We start from the raw sequence: 16,860 nt of genomic DNA, 5'->3' as shown, positions 1-16,860 counted from the left end.
TACGCCCGCAACGTCCTCTGCGTTCGTAGTTCGCGCACGCGCTGTGGTCTGGTGTGTCCGTTCGCGGAAGCACCTGTGCTGTGTGCTGAGCTGAATGTAAAGCTTAAAGAAAAGGAGCTTTAATAAAGCAGCATGCTCAGCTATGTGGTGGTCGCGCTTTTATCCGTGTCGCTGGCAGTGCTGCTCATCCCTCCTGATTGGTCAGCTATGTTTGACACTGAGTCATCACAGGGGTCACCGGTCAGACTCCTGAGCAGGAGTGAGTTAGCGCTGCACGGTGGGGAGCAGGGCAGCAAGGGGCTATACGTGGCCATACTGGGCCATGTTTTTGATGTACACAACGGAGAAAAGCACTATGGACCTGGTGGCGCTTATCACTTTATGGCAGGTGATCCCCAGCTTTGTTTAACGACTCTGGATTCCACGCGTGGTTCTCCTAACAGTCCTCTATATTCCGCCTTTGTCTCTACGTGTTTGTACTTTCAGGCAAAGACGCCTCCCTGGCCTTCATCACCGGAGACTTCACAGAGACTGGGCTGACAGATGACGTATCGAGTCTGTCCCCCCTAGAGGTGGTTGCACTGTACGACTGGCTGGCCTTCTACCAGAGGGACTACCAACATGTGGGTATGTGATGCCCATCATACTGTAGTGGAACAGCTCCAGGTGGCCGTCTTAGTAAATAATGTTCTTGTTACTGCAAGTGTGCCTGGTTGTGTTTATATGATGTGCATATAACAGAAGTATACAATGTTTGTTTTCACATCTAGTTTCTACTATAATGACCTCGTGCAGAAGGTTACTTTAAAATGTCTTAACAACACTTCCTTTGTTAATTGACTTGAATATTGTTACTTTACTCATGGAGCAAATCGCAGCTAGGATATGACCGTACACTTAATGAAGACACTTTTACCTTAAACATCCCATAAAGTTTTCATTTAATGTTTTGGTATCCAACGTTTAAATACAGGTGTGTTAATCGGTCGGTTCTATAACGAGGCTGGAGAGCCCACAGAGGCCCTGTTGAGAGTACAAGCATCACTAGCAGAGGGTAAGAAACTCAAGGCTCAGTCTGAGGCTGAGAGGATTCGCTTCCCGTCTTGTAACTCAGAATGGACCGCTGCCAGTGGAGGAAGATTCTGGTGCTCCACTAAGAGGTATGTTGTATTAAGTCAATGTTGTATTGTCCTACTGATGTGTAATACAGCATTCCTGACACTAGTGGGCGAGAGGAGTGCACATAAGGAGACACAGGGGTGAGTTTTTCTTTATTCCCTGCAGCGGTGGCGTGGCGAGACACTGGGCAGGCGTGCCACGGAAGCTCTTCTCTCCTGGCTCCAGTGGCGTTCGTTGCGTCTGTGTTGAAGACCCGATCGCGGCAGAGGAAGACCCCAACCTGCAGAAATACGACGGCTGCCCTGCACATGCCGAGTCATGCTCTGTGGGAGCGCACTAGACCGAGAATGGACCCACTCATAGCTGCTGCTTAGCAGCACTGAACTCAAAACTTTGGCTAGTAACTGAACTTTCTGACAAAGAGACGAAATCATGAAACCTCAGAGCATTTTTTGATGACCTTTATGTAAAGTTGTCCTCCTTTTCCCTAAAAGAATACACCAGGAAGAGACGAGCTAGATATCTGAGCATACAGATACAATACAATGTGCATAAAAGATTAAACAATGTGCATAAAAGATTAACAGAGGCAAGATTTAGGTTTGTCACAATGACAAGCACAAACTGCATTTAAGTACAAAACAGTTGTAGTGGTCAAAAATATCACACATTTATCTGTACAATTTAACAATACTTGAAGAGGCCCCACTACGTGGCCATCCCTCTTACTCCACATTCTCCCCCATGATCAGAAATGTCACGTGAACTTGATAAAGTGCACCTGTTAGGTTTAGAAATCAAGAAGCGTTACATGTGACGGGGTCAAGACGACAACTTGACACGAGGCAACGTCGTGGGATTAAGATGAGGACCTCACGGTAGGCCCGACGTGGAATGTAATCATCCGGTGGCTGATTTTAAAATTATAACCATGACTTAAAGGCTGCAAATTAAATGACATGCATAGGCATACTAGGCATTTCTGTAACTGAGAAGGGGGGGGTACTTCATGTTTTGGAGAGGTTTCTAATGCTCTCGTGATAAAGGGGCTTTCTCCTGTCACATCTCCAGTCAACTTGGCCGAGGCGTCCTCATAAAGCTCAACTGGGGACAAAACACCGTATTTTTCCAGTTGCACCATCACGTCTGCAGTAAAGTAAGTTTAACAGAAAAGGTTTGATTCACTTTGGACCTGGTCAAGCTGAGGTGCTTTCCCCTCGACCGCTCCTCGTCCCGTTTTACTCAGTTAACACAAAATAGTGAATAAATGTTCAAAGATTACAGAGAACGCAGCGATCTTTAGAACAAAGGACATTTTCCCGTTTGTTCTCGGTTGGCAGCAGCCTCAACTATCACGTATGTAGAGTTTCATTTCGTAGCATTTATATTTGTGTTGTGTTTGGACAGGTCGGCATGTTTAAGGGAAGACCCCTTCTAAAGGTGGACTGAAATGCCGCGTTCAACCTGCTTGTGATATTAAAGAGCTCGTCAGCGCAAACATCACTGAACAGTCCAGCCATCGCCAAGCTGAAGAGCCACTGATATTCACGTCAACATACTTTGAAACAGAAACAAAACAACAATGTTTCACTTCCTACTTGCAACATCCCTCTAAAAGATTAATAGTTTTTCATAAACTGGAATAGTATAAAGATGATGGTCCACAACTGTCTGGGATTCTCTCGTTAGCATGTCCTGCTCCCAGTGTGCCTGAATAATTGTGCCAAGTTGGACCTGGCGCGGTTGGAGCCAGCGGTTGAAAGCCATCCAGGCCGGAGCATTACGACACGCCGCCCAGAGTCAGCACATCAAAGCAGATGTCGCACACTCTCACCGGCTTGTTCAAGTCAAACTTGATGATGGGGATCTCTTTTATAGAGCACTTGTGGCACAGCAGACGCCCACAGTGGCGGCTAGAGGCAAGAAGGAAAGAGGAGAATAATCGTACCGTTAGACCAATACTGTATCGACTGCATGCCTACACAGAAAAGCTGCAGCACTAACCAGTGATGTTTCCGTGTTGTGACTCCAAACTTGGCACCGCATTCATAGCAGTTGGAGCCGTCACACCATGGGGGCTCTTTGGAAAGCATATCTGAGGAAAGGGAGGCGGAAATTATCCCAAAGATCACCACAGCACACAGTTCCCTGCGAGGCTGTTGGTTTATAACACTGAAATAATACTGATGGGTAATTAGGTATGAAAAAGCTACCTAGAAGGCGGAAGAGCAGCTGCTTGGTTGCAACCTGGTAGTTGAAAATATTGATGCCCTGATTATTAGTGACTCCCAGGCGAGCGCCGGCCCTCACGATAGCACGGCACAGGTTTGCGTTTCCTTTCATGTAGGCCAGCAGCAGAACTGCAACAACATACATGTCGCCGTCAGTGATTTCCACATTTTAGTTTTATAACTTCAGCAACAAAAGCGAGTGTGGTACCTGTGTTCCCTTCATTGTCAGGTTTGTCCAGAGGATATTCAGGCATGCACTCCAGGAACAACTCAAAAATGGCAGCAGCGTTTTCTTTGCCATAGTGGCCCAGCACATGCATCGGTGACTGACCCCTAAACACACAACGAGATGAAAAGTCAGATTTTTTCTCACATTAGTTTAAATACAGTTCGTTCATGTGTATCTGCATAAGTCACCTGAGATTGAAAGCCTCAGCATCGATGTTGGACTCTGTGAGAAGGACTCTGACATTGTTAAGGCGACCCTGCATCACAGCCAGATGCAGAGCTGACGAGACACAGAAAAGAACGCAGTTATTCACAAACAGGTCGCAGTGGTGGGATAGTAACGACTGACACCAGATCCCACAGTCAGTCTGGTTTTAAAGGTGAACAGAGCAGGTAATACGAATCTACCAACACCTCAGAAACAGGACTTATCACGTACAGATATATCTGCATTTATAATGACAGCTCTGATCTTATCAGAAAGAAGTCGAGTCGTGATGTAATCTTTGCCCGTCTCAGAGTCATTTCAGTGAAAACAAGACAAATGCTGTAAAGTACCATTATTGCCATTCTCGTCCTCGGCGGCGAAATCTACTCCGTTCTCCAGCAGCACGGAGCAGATGGTGGCCAGGTCCTGCTGAGCAGCCAAATGTAGCGCTGTCTGTCTGTGTTTAGTCAGCTCGTTCACTTTAGCACCAGCAAGCAGCTGGAAGGAGAAACCCCGAAAATAAAAAGCGTATCCATCGCAGTGTTTTTCTCATTACAACTCAAACTGGCATGAAATACTCCTACAGGAGAAAATCTTGGTTTCTTACCAGGTTGCGGACGATGATCTCAGATCCAGCCTGCACAGCCAGGTGCAGCGGGGTGAGCTTGGCCGCGTCCTGAACTCTGGAGTTGACGTTAGCTTGGACGCTGATTAGGAACAGGACACTTTCAATGTCTGAATTCTGCACAGCCACGTGGAGAAAGTTGCGCCCTTTGTTGTCCACCTGGACACAAGCACACGTTTGAGGTCATTCCTGCAACACTCATTAACGCTACAGCAACAAACGGGCAGCTACCTGTTCGGCGGCACCTGGCTCCCTCTTGAGAATAGCCTCTGCCGCTTTATTGTTCTTGTGCGTCATGGCGCAGGCAAAGGGGGTCATTCCCTGACGGTCGCGAATGTTGAGACGAATGTCTGGATGGGAAATGAGGAGCTGTATAATGACATTGTGCTGGTTGCTAATAGCAGCATGGATGGGAGTTCTGCCCTCTGAATCCTGACAGAAAAACACATACAGCATTAACAGACAGCACAGTTACACACACCAAGGCTTGATGAGTTTTCTCTTTGTCCACAGATAATCTCATGCATCAGTAACTGCACAGGTACAGGTTTAAGCTTCCCCCTCAAAAACATGCCAGCAAACTTTGAGCATCTCTTTGAATTGTTTTGCTTTTGTTATCCTCTGCCAGCAGTTTCAGTTCAGTTTTTTTTGGCCGCTCTGAATCTGTTGTGTCGTGTTTCAATGACATTTTCTAAAAATCTGGATCGCGTCATAAACCCCCCCAACAAAGATTAGTGGTGCAGTTTAAACCAGGGTAAAGATGTCATGCAGGTCCAACCTGTGCATTAACATTGGCTCCAAACTCAAGAAGGCACTGCACCACATCCTCCAGTCCCCAGTTGCTTGCCAGGTGGAGGGGAGTTTGTCCATCTCGGGCTTCTTCATCTCCCTCCCCATTAGGGCCAGGCCGCCTGGGGCTGTTCACGTCACAACCACTACACACATACACACACACACACACACACACACACAGATCGCCTGTTTAACTTTCTAAAACATCTCAGTAATGTTTTGGTAAAGACCGCTGCTAACGTTTTGACTTTTTTAAATTGAAGACAATCAGATATAAGCGACATTCAGACACTTGCTGCATTTAAACAAGCAAACGATTTATAGCTTTGGTAAATATGTACAACAGAGACGTAGCTGACCTGCGGATAAGGAAGCAGGCCGAGACCTCGTTGTTCTCATCAACAGCTCTGTGCAGCAGGGTCTGCTGGCAGCCTGACGGCCCAGAGCTCCAACAAGTTGCATCACAGCCGTGGCGGACCTACACAGAACAGACAGGAGTCTAGACTCATCCCACATCCTACCTGACAGAGGTTTATTTTATTGTTGCTAGAGCTGCCACGATTAGTCGACTAGTCACGATTACGTCGACTATCAAAATCATCACGACTGATTTAATAGTCGACGCGTCGTTTGAAGCTTTGTAAGATCCCAAAAGACGCAGGAATAAGTAGTAGGATTTAAGAGTGTAATAACGGACTGAAACAGAAGATGGCAGCACTGCATGTACAAGGATGCCAGCTGCCGTTAAACCCCGAAGAAGAAGAAGAAGAAGCTCTGTCCCAGAATTCATAGCGCAGCCCAGCTCAGTTTCCAACAATGGCGGCAGCTAGTTAGTTTTAATATTACTCTTATTATTCTTTCTGGGTCACAAAATAAACGTTTAACATATTTTCAGGCGAGAATGTAGCTGTGTAAACCTCAAATATCTGCTCAGTTTATCAAGACACCACATATTTTCAAAAGCGCTCCGACGTTTTCGGAGACGTCTGTTAGCCACTAGCTCGATAGCTAGCCGGGGGCTAGGCTAACTAGTGCCGTGAGAACACGGACTCCCGGCTAATCGTTTTCAAACCCACCGCCGTCTTTAGCTACTCAGGTTAAACATGATATATAAGTCACTTAGATAACTTAAAATGTTATTGTTTGGCTTTTTTAGTATTTTATTTGTTCCTGAGTAAATCGGTTTGGCTGAGATTAAAGTTATAGTTTTTACACAGCTGAATAAACATCAAGCAGACAGCTGATTATCAGAAGTGTGAGATGCTCGAGAATTTACTCCGGTGTCCTGTTATATTTTAGATAGCAAGGAGTTTATTAAACTTCACCGAAACAATCTGCAAACTTCATTAAAATTTAATAAACTATCATCTTGTCTTTATTTTTAGCACATACCTTAAACACTTAAAGCTGTAAGCTAATGATAGTTATATAAGAGCAGATGCTGCTGGTGCAATAAGCTGTACTGATTGGTCGACTAATCGCAAAAATAATCGGTGACTGGTCGACCATCAAAATAATCGTTTGTGGCAGCGCTAATTGTTGCTCGTGTGGATACTCCTGCAGCTTTATTTACTGCTGGATACAAACGAGTCACAGCAATTTTGTTTGGACACTCACATCCATTATTATATTAAGAATGATTTCTTTCACGTGATGGATTCCTATCGGTGAAAACTGTGGAAATGCACTAAACTACTTCAGTTCATTTTTATTTCAAACATATACATTCACCAACATTTCACAATATCAAGGAGTAGGCAGAAGTATATACTTATTTAGCCCCACCCCCCTAGATTTACATATTAATCATTTCCTCATCATCTAAATTTGAACAACAAAAACTTCAATGGTTTCAACTTTGAGCATAACGTCACAAAAAATATTTTCTCATATTCAACTGACACTATATTTAGATTTACTAACTTGCAAAAGAAAAACATCACTTTGACTGCTGTCTTGGGTTAATTACATTTTCTTCATTCTTATACTTATTTAAAATTTATTTTTGGAGTTTTATATCACTGCTGACCTTTATTTCGATTGGGAGCATTCCTGTCCTTGCCTTATGTATACTTGCTCAACATGCCATAGATGCTGAGAAATACAGAATATTGCCACATCCAAACCACAGACCCAGCCTGACTAACTGTTAGTGTCAGCGTAACAGTGAGGGACTAAAACACCAACAAACATTGTTAAACCGTTTGTCTCTGCATTCTTACCAGTGTGGACGCGATATCTTCAAGTCCGTTCTCAAGAGCCAGCCACAGTGGAGGGTCACCTTTGTCATCAACCACCGACATGTCAGCTCCTCTTGTGCAAATGGCGTCCACCACCAAAGGCAGCTGGTTACTGATGGCCAGCTGCAGTGCTGTTTGTCCCTCCTGGGTCCTGGTAGTTCCCAAAGAGAAAACAGTTGGAGTAAAACAAACGAAAACTGAATGAAAAGTATTTTGTAATCTGCTGAAATACATTAAAATTACACATCTCGGTATCGTTACCTAACATTAATGTCTGCCTGGTGTTCAAGAAGGAAGAGTGCGCTCTTGCTGTCCTGCCTTTGGATGGCCATGTGCAGCAGAGTTTGTCCACTGGACATAGTGTCATTGATAGATGCTCCTGATCCCAGCAGCTGAGCCGCTATGGTGTGCATGCCTGACACAGACAGAGCGACAAATACAATCACTATTATTGATTTCACAGATCAATTTGATGAAGCAGAAGTGACTTTGTTGCTGTGTACCTGTCCAGAGGGCCAAGCCCAGAACTGTCTGGTCCATGGAGTCTTTGAGGCTGAAGTCTGGGATGATCTGGAAGTTGTTGGTGGCATGTAGTGCGTTGGCTGCAAGTATCAATGTCAGAATGATCGTTACACACAAATGTAAACATGGTTACTTTGCAGGTTAGTTACAGGATGTAACAAAGTCCCAAATCATATATGGACCTTTCTGCTCCAGGATGACGGAGACCACATCTGGGTGGTTGTGGGCGATGGCCATGTGGAGGGGGGTCTGCATGGCCACACCGAGGGGGTCATCGGGTAGAGGCTTCTGGGTTTGCAGGTTAGGATTGGCCCCTTGCTGGAGAAGCTCAGCTGTCAGGCTTGCTAGGCCACAGCGACATGCTGTATGAAGTGAGCTTTCACCCTGAGACAGTAAAAGGACCGAGCATGTATTTATGACCAATTATCAATATTATTGATTTTATGTTAGTTTCATTGATTTAAGGTCAAATAGAGTTTGTGATTTATGATGTTACAGTGCATTAGTTATTTCATGAAATCCGTTTTTTACTTTTCTCCAACAACAACCTGCAATAACCTCTCGGTCACTGCGTGGCTGATTGGCCTCATAGACGTGAGAAAAAGGTCAGAAGAAAAAAGAACAAGTCTGCAGCAAACTGTCAGCTCATGACCAAATGTTCATACGCACCCATTTGTTAATGTGGTTGACCTTTGCCCCATGAGTTGTGAGGAAAAGAGCAGCCGCCTCATTGTTTGCAAGCGCTGCTCTCTGCATGAGGCAATACTCTGTGACCAATAAACGACGTAAAGGAGAATGTTTAAGGCACAAGCAGCACTGGAGTTGGACAGTAATGTGAGAAAGGTTACTGAGCAGCTTAATAACCTGTGGTAGTGTCAGGAGCATCGGGGTTGCTTCCTCTCTGGATGAGCTGGGCCGCAAAGCTATTCTTGTCAAACGAGGTGCCGTTTACGACCGGCGCATTATCTTCAAACGGGTTGACAGAGGGATCCGAAGACACGGTGATATACTGCAGTGCCAGCCACAGCGCTGTGCTGCCCTCGTGATCTTTGAGCTCCAGGTCAAGCCTGACAAAATGGAGACAGAAGGCCAGGTTACACACACACACACACAGCACCAGGTTACACACACACACACAGCACCAGGTTACACACACACACACAGCACCAGGTTACACACACACACACAGCACCAGGTTACACACACACACAGCACCAGGTTACACAAGCTTAAAATTGCAGTGTGTTCAAAGAGAAATGGAAATTAGGATTGATGAAGTATAAACCTAACATTTTTCATTTGGTAGTATGGCATACATTAAAAAAAAAATTATATATATATATATATATATATATATATATATATATATATATATGATTATTATTAATTTTTTTTTTTTTTAATACTTCGGTATATAACCAAGTTATGGCGGCAGGACCTCGTGTACTGCATTTCACACAGACTTCACTGAGGTTTAACAGATGCACAAGTACATTCCAGTTTTTAGTTTCATATGTGACTCAGTAACTTTAGCAGGAGACTTGCTTTGTTTTTTTTAAAGTTCCAGTTGATTCTATCTGGAGCCCAACTGACACAGGGTCTTTGAGACCAGTACCGACACAAAGACAGGTCAGAGCGCCGAACAAACTGTGAAACAAAGCTCATAACACAGTTGAAGGGTGTTTCTCTGGTCTCACTTTACTGGCTGTTTTAAATGCAGATACATCTATAAATAAAAAGCTAATGTTGGTTGATATTAGCTTTACTTTGGGCTCTAATCCTAACCTGCCAGCTTCTAATCTCCCATTTCCCAGAGTCATCATCAGTGCTGTGTAACTACTGCTCAGGAGAGAACAAACCCCAGTACAACTGACTCGAGCTAGCAAGTCTCTGTGCTGTGAGCTTGAAGGCAACTGTGTCCAGAACCTGCAGCAGGAGTAGAACTGGTTAATGCGCCGCTATGCCACGCTCAGCAAGGCTGCACAGCAAAGACTACAGAGGCAAAGACTTAGTGCATCTTAACCCTTTAAGACCGACCATAGAATAGAGCTTATATTATATGTTTACATGCTGTGGAGCCATTTTTGGGAGCATTTCAAGTTGATATACATCAATACAACCATTATAGACCAAATTTTAATAATATGTCTGCATTAAGTGCATAGTAATTACATAAATTGCAAAAAAGTGCAATAAACTACAAAAAAAATTGAAAATCGTTTTTGTTTTTTTAACATATATTTCTAGTTAGAGAAATTTAAGAGGCTTATCCCTCAAAACTGTAAATACAAAAAAGTTGCACAAAATAGTTTCCCACCACAGGAAATTTATTTTGAGTGTCTTCATAGTTTTATTTTTGAAATACACCAATTTTTATATACTGCAGGAAAAACGAAAATAAATATTATAATGCAAATTTGCAAAAAAAAAAAAAAACATTTCAGAAAAGCACGAGGTCAAACATAACTTAAAAACACCAGTAAAGGCTTATAAGGCCCCAAAGGTAAAAAAACCCTACATTTTCCGCAAAAATGACATCACTTCAGGTTTCGGGCGGACATGCGATAGCTTGCACTGACGTCTATTCCAACGTTCCAACGGAAGTGTTGATCAGCTGATCAGATCAGCAAAGCGTGTTTCTGGAATATTATGTTTTTGTTGCTTGCAAGTGCTTTTTATGCAGTTTTTGCAAAGCTATATGTGGAAGGAAACTGTGACCGAGGACAAGCTGATGGCATAAGATGTAAGTACAACTCCTCCGGTTTCATATGCAAAAAGAATTATTGCGCTAGCTTACGTGGTTGCAGAGCTACCGGGATTTAAAAATAGTTACGCAAAACGGAGCGTGCCCGTTTTAAAGGGTTAAGACAGCGGAGTGTAAATGAAAAGGCAGCTGATTACTGCCGTTTAATTTCACAAAGTATACACAGGGTTATTTGTTCTTTAACGTGCGTGTCGCGGCTACTGGAACAAATTGATTTTATAATCTGTGGGAATCGCTGCCGAGTGTGACACGTCAGAAACAAGCCTCACATTCAGTTTGTAGGCAGAACATAACTCACTGTTTGCACTGCAGCAGCTGGTTGAACACCGGCTCGTTCCCTGATGACACAGCTTCATGCAAAGGAGTTCTAAAAACAATAAAAGACTAAAATGAACGATGATTATACTTCACAGCATAATTAACTACCTTTACAGTCCAATAAAGGTCATAAACCAAGTATCATGTGACCTACCTTCCCTTACTGTTCTGCATGTTGGGGTTTGCTCCAGCCTTGAGAAGAGCCTCAGTTATTCGCGCCATCCCGCTCATCACTTCGGCAGAGTGTTTCTTGGGGCTGAAAGAACAGACCAGGTGAAGCGGCGTTTCCACAGCCCCCACCGTGGCTGCATTAACCTGAGCTGAATGGCGAATCAGGAAGATGGAGGCAAACTCATCACCTGAAGGAAGACGGAAAATTTTCAGGTTCATGGAGCTCAAAAGACATTTTTCACACAGTAACAAAGTTGATACATTTTACAGGAAACAAGCGATACAAAGTAACTTCACCTCTTTGAATGGCTTTATGCAGCAGACTCCAGCCGCTCTGGTCCACCATGTCCACATCAGCTTTGTTGTTCACAAGAGTGGTTGCAATGCTTTCCAATTTCCGGGAGAGGGCTAGGTCTAATGCTAGGTCGCCATTGTTGTCAAGTTCATTTAGCTTGCCAGGTAACTGAAAACAATCAATAATAATAAAAACCAGTAACAAAACCAAACGTTGTGGTTTTGTACAATTCTGGTTACACCGTGACGAAGTCACTAAATAAGCATTTGATGGGAAGTTTGTGTGGAGAACTGACCTGCGCGTCCATCTCAATGAGATACAGAAACACCACGTCTTCTCTCTCTACTTTGATGGCTTTATGGAGAGGATACTCTGTTTTAGATTTGATCATCTTGTACAGAAGCTGGGCACTCATGGTGCTGAAGTCTTCTTTCCTCAGATCATCCTAATGAAAGGCACAAACAGCGTCACACAAAAGACCGAGCTCATGATGGAGAACATCTAATGAAAGACCTCAAAAATCACAGACGAAGAAAGGCTGGCTTTTGTCAAAGACTGAGATCAAAGCTCGAGTCTATACAACAGTAAGGGGGGGGCGGTAGAAGCTGACAGTCAACAGCCTGCTATTCAAACAAATCCATGGGAAACACAGTGAAAGCTGGATTTGAATTGTTGGAAAATAAGCAAAACAGGCAGTTCCCCTTTGACTTCTCAGATCTTACGAGCTTGTGCAATCCAGAAACACTCATCGCTGGACAAACGTGGCTCAAGTTACTCACCCAGTGACTGGCTATGATCTCCCCACAGTAGTTCATTAAGGTGCTGGCATTCAGCTCCTCGGCTGTTTGGTAGAAGCGAATGCAGTTCCTGACATTCACCGAGGACATCACGCCTTTTTCACACCTGGCCCAGCCAAGAAGCACATGTATGTGTGCGTGTCACACGTGTGGCATCGTAATACACTTTGCAAAACTGACACCATCAACAATGCAGTCAAAAAACTCAGCATGTAGTTCTTCTGCTTGCCTCTCTCTGAGCAGCTGAAGCTGGAAGCGGTTGGCCAGTTTCATCAAGTCGATGAGAAAGGCATCATCCTCGCTCAGCTCCAACTCGTCGGTATATGTCCACCGTAACATTGCCATGGCAACCTCAGGTTTGCAATCTGAGAACCAATAAAGTTTTAAGACAAATTAGAACAAAAAAAAAAAAAAAAAAAAAATCCCCTCGTCACAGAGCAGGGACGAACTGCCCCACCTCCCACCTCCCACCCCCGCAGTGGACTTTGAAAGTGTTCTCTCTAAAATAAATATTCTGCTATCACCCATCAACACACTGAGTGAGCTGAGATGGGAGTAATGACTTTAAACTGCCCTTTAAAGCTGCTCACCAGACAGGTCCAGCTCGTTGGTTGAAGCCAGGTTGGAGAGACTCCACACATCGCTGCGAGCAGCCAGCACAAACTTATGGGCATGAATCTGCTCCCCCACTACTTTCACCTTCAGATCACTGCAAAACCAACACATTCATCACTGAGATCGTCCATATTAAACATATTAATACTTTAATAAGACACAAACTAACTAGGAACCACGAATTGTCTGGCACTTACGCTTTTCTAGTCTTCCTCAAAGCCATTTTTAAACAGACAGCACTCAAAAGATGACCCACAGTCCCGCGTCCCTATAATGACCCTCACCTGTACTGTTCCTGCTGATAGAGGTCGGCCACAATGTCCAGCAGGCGGCTGATGAAGGTCTCCGCGGCTGCAGGGGTGGGAGAGCCCTGACTAGAAGACTGAGCGGCGAGCATGGCGCAGCGCCTCTCTGTATCAGCCAGCTTCTGCTGCATCTTCACATACTCCTGCCTGAGCAGGGCCAGGTGCTTCTGCAGCTTGGCCACCTCCTCTGTTGCACATGAAGCAAAAGGAAGAGGCAGGGCGAGGGAACGTGAGCTAGAAAACCTACTTTAATCACAGGTTAGAACTGAGCGCCATGATGCGAGCAAACTTTCACCTACAAACAAGCAGGGTGGTCCAAAGCACACACAGAAAGGAGATATTATTTGGGGTTAAGGTTACAAGCTTTGTTGGCATTTTGCAGATAACATCACCAGTGTTTAAAGATAATTATTATAGCAGTGTTGACTGCATGTGGTATTAAAAGCTTAAGAAACATCGCTTGAGCACTGACTACTTTCATAACGCTGGTTTGTGTGTGTGTGTGTGTGTTAAGAAACAAGCCAATTTGCAGATATTTTAAAATCCCTTCACACGGCAGAGACCATGCTGTCTTATAAATCAGCTAAAGGAAAATCTAATGACAGTAATTTTGTTTGGCCAAACTTCGAGGTTATTCTTGAAGTCAAACGCACTTTCTGCACATCATCATGTTACAATATTAACCCACAGAGGCCCATTTCCTTCCTTTAAGTCAGTAAAGTTTTAGTGAAGAAAAACATGCTGAGGTAGCTCGTTACTTTGTCCTCGTAAACCGTTGCAGGGGAGGCTACTGGTCATGAGGAACAGAAAGGGGGAGTTGCTGAAAACCACATGACCAGCTCAGCACAGGAAGCGTGGTATGCTGCCAACGTAACCCTGCTGCTGAGGACCAAGTGAGAAAACACTGACCCAAAATAAGAACAGTCTAGCAGGCATCAGGAAAGTCTTCCTCTCCAGGCTCACAGTTTTCAATCATTTTTTTAAAGCTTTGAAACAAAGAAGTCTGAGGCGACTTGAACTCTGTTTGTCAGGACTTGTGGTCAGAATCACTTACAGACCTGATGTGGCAATGATCCAAAATCTTAAAATGTACATACAAAAAATGCTCTCAAACTGTATCACCGACCAGAACACAGATAGGGCAGTAAATAAGCACGTATCCTCTCTCCTACTAACCACAGACGGGTGTATTTGCTCCCTGGGTTCAGGAGATCTCCCTTAAGGACAAACAGAGCAAACCATCCTGTGTCTAGGCCAAACACCTGCCTGTCAGGTGGTCCAGATGACACCACCTGACACGGAGTGACATGTAACCTGTCCTGTCAAGTCTCCTGTCCTGCATTTATTCTCCATTTACTACGACTGATAAGATGTGTTAATAAATAAAAGAAAAACTTTACCATAGCAGTGAAACCTCTGACCATGGTCAGATAAAGCAACGCTGGACAGTCTGATTAGACTCATGAAGCTAACACTACTTAATAATCTTTACCAGCAACACCTGCACATTACTGGAGATGATACACATCTTCTGGGACCTCGCAAACCAGCACGCTCCTTTGAAACGTGCATTTCTTGCCTGGTTAAGCTAACTCGTAGCGATACAGTTCAGCTAGCAACATAGGCGAGAGCTAACGACAGAGCTTCTCAGTGGAAAGAACAGCGTGACAATAAGTGTCGCGACGCTTCGCATTTCCACCCACGGACTATGCTCGGTTTGCTTCGCCGCTAAGACATTAGTCGAGTCGGTGATATAGTTAAACAAGCGCACGCGGATAAAAGGGCGTGTGTCAAACTGCCCCAAAAATCAGTCACATACCTTCCGCCATGTTGCTCAACGGTAGCGCCGTGGCCTGGCGGTGTCTATCGCGATATGATGAAGCGGCTCATAGCAGGCGGTGGTGCTGCGTTCAAGTGATTAACGGAAAAGACTCGATCACATGACCGTCACTAGCCCTCCTCAGGCCAGTATCCATGTAAAACCGGCGCTAACTCCGTTAAGTGCTTTTCATTCACACTACGTCGCCAGCACATTTATAGGGAAAGACGGTAACAAGGTACCAGAATAACGGACTGCAGAAACACAACTAATATAGATGCTTTTGCAATGGTGCACGGTATGGTTCAATTACACTTTAATGACAGTTTGATGGGATCAACTCCCAGCTAATGAAGCCGCAGTGATCATTATCAGCTGACAGGGAGACGCACGCGTGGAAGTTTTGTAATATGCTGCAAACACTAAACCTAACAGAATGATTCAAAGCTGTACTAATATTTAATTTATTCTTTTTATTAGAACTATCAAAAACAAAGGTGTGTTGATACATTAGCACTCAAATGACTGCAATTATGAGTAGACTTGTTCTTAGAGGGGAAAGAAAAGCAGTATTTAATTCAATTCAGATTACTCAGAAATATATTAGCAACAATAATTGATTTATGGAATCACAAATAATAAATAATATTAATAGGACAGCAACAGTGATCCAGTGTGTTCACTGGGACACTGAGTTGGAACATCTGTGGACCCCCCCACAGAAAACACATGAACCCCATGTAGGCTAGCTCACATGGGGCTCGTAGCAGTTTTACCTTTTAGGTCCATTTCTGTGGGAAGCCATAGTGGGTTTGCCCACAGAAAACCCTCGATGCCACCCCTGTGGGTCTTCTGTGGGCAATGCACTGGAGCCAGTCTGCCCTCCACGGTGCTGCTAACACCTGCCTTCACGTGGACAAGGGAGCATGTTTGCTGGGTTCCTACGACAACTTGACAAGGACCCAAAGCACAGCACCAAAATATTCAAGAAATGTTTGGAGAAAAAGAGGTCGGCTAGTGTGCTGTCGACTGGACCTGATGGTGAGTCCGATACAGGCCGAACTCTGCACACGGCCATAAACAACCAGAGGAGTCTGTTCAGTGACAGGTTGCTTCTCCCAAAGACAAGAACCAACAGACTTAAAAACCTTTGTCCCACACGCCATCAGACTGTTTAACTCCTCTCTGGAGGGGAGAGGGAGGGGAGACAGGGGGACAAAGGAGGGGGAACAACTGAGCTGAGGTGCCTTTTCACTGTGCAATGCTTTTGTTAATATCCAACGGTGCAACAGACTCACAATACTTGAAATGTGCAATTTCCTTTTATTCTTATTCATTCTATTTCTCCCTCTGTATTTATATATATGTGTATATGTTATATCTCTGCTCACATTCTGTAACTTCTGTCGGTGCTGTGCTATTGGAAACCCAATTTCCTGGAGGATTAATAAAGTTTTATCTCATCTCTAATCTAATCTCAAACATCACCAAACTTGCAGCAGGATTAGCACAGATCTGCAGGGCTGACTAAAGCAGATATTTTATGAATAAAATGAGTTTTTCTTTCTTTTTTTAAACTAGAAGTTGCTGGCTAACCCTGATCTATTGATGCAGTCTCCGCTCAGGTTTTAGTCTGACAGCCCTGCTTTAACACAGCTCAGCTAACATTAGTTGTATTTTGAAATGCTAAATATAACTTATTTTTAATTACAAATGGTTCAATAAGAAGAAATCAAGTTTCTTTACCTTAATGTTTATGCAGTTAGACTCTTGATTTAAATTTCCTCCTGATTACCAGGTGAGTTTTTATA

At 44.0% G+C, this 16,860-nt stretch overlaps 2 protein-coding genes across 3 annotated transcripts; one reads left to right on the top strand and one right to left on the bottom strand.

Moving 5' to 3' along the window:
• The first annotated feature begins 48 nt into the window (after positions 1-48).
• Positions 49-5,133, top strand: cyb5d2 (cytochrome b5 domain containing 2). Its single transcript, XM_085174065.1, has 4 exons — positions 49-388; positions 487-627; positions 974-1,160; positions 1,285-5,133. The coding sequence occupies exons 1-4, from the start codon at positions 133-135 to the stop codon at positions 1,457-1,459; spliced, it is 759 nt and encodes a 252-aa protein (XP_085030191.1). The 5' UTR covers positions 49-132; the 3' UTR covers positions 1,460-5,133.
• ankfy1 (ankyrin repeat and FYVE domain containing 1) lies at positions 1,566-15,193 on the bottom strand. 2 transcript variants are annotated; one of them, XM_085174045.1, is made up of 25 exons: positions 15,050-15,193; positions 13,210-13,417; positions 12,901-13,019; positions 12,540-12,675; positions 12,293-12,416; positions 11,809-11,958; positions 11,516-11,681; positions 11,202-11,406; positions 11,028-11,096; positions 8,830-9,032; positions 8,635-8,732; positions 8,148-8,349; positions 7,947-8,045; positions 7,705-7,858; positions 7,426-7,594; positions 5,563-5,681; positions 5,190-5,346; positions 4,643-4,843; positions 4,394-4,570; positions 4,137-4,284; positions 3,768-3,858; positions 3,559-3,683; positions 3,333-3,479; positions 3,124-3,214; positions 1,566-3,032 (listed from the first exon to the last, which is right to left on the bottom strand). In XM_085174045.1, the coding sequence occupies exons 1-25, from the start codon at positions 15,057-15,059 to the stop codon at positions 2,900-2,902; spliced, it is 3,501 nt and encodes a 1,166-aa protein (XP_085030171.1). In that variant the 5' UTR covers positions 15,060-15,193; the 3' UTR covers positions 1,566-2,899. The 2 variants fall into 2 exon arrangements, with proteins under 2 accessions (XP_085030171.1, XP_085030173.1); XM_085174047.1 differs by lacking the exon at positions 15,050-15,193 and adding an exon at positions 14,631-15,039.
• Positions 15,194-16,860: the final 1,667 nt, after the last annotated feature.

The sequence above is a fragment of the Neolamprologus multifasciatus genome, chromosome 10 (genome assembly GCF_963576455.1).
Source record: "Neolamprologus multifasciatus chromosome 10, fNeoMul1.2, whole genome shotgun sequence".
Lineage (NCBI taxonomy): Eukaryota > Metazoa > Chordata > Actinopteri > Cichliformes > Cichlidae > Neolamprologus > Neolamprologus multifasciatus.
Note: the sequence above shows the minus strand (reverse complement) of the source record. Positions and strands in the feature narration are given on the sequence as shown.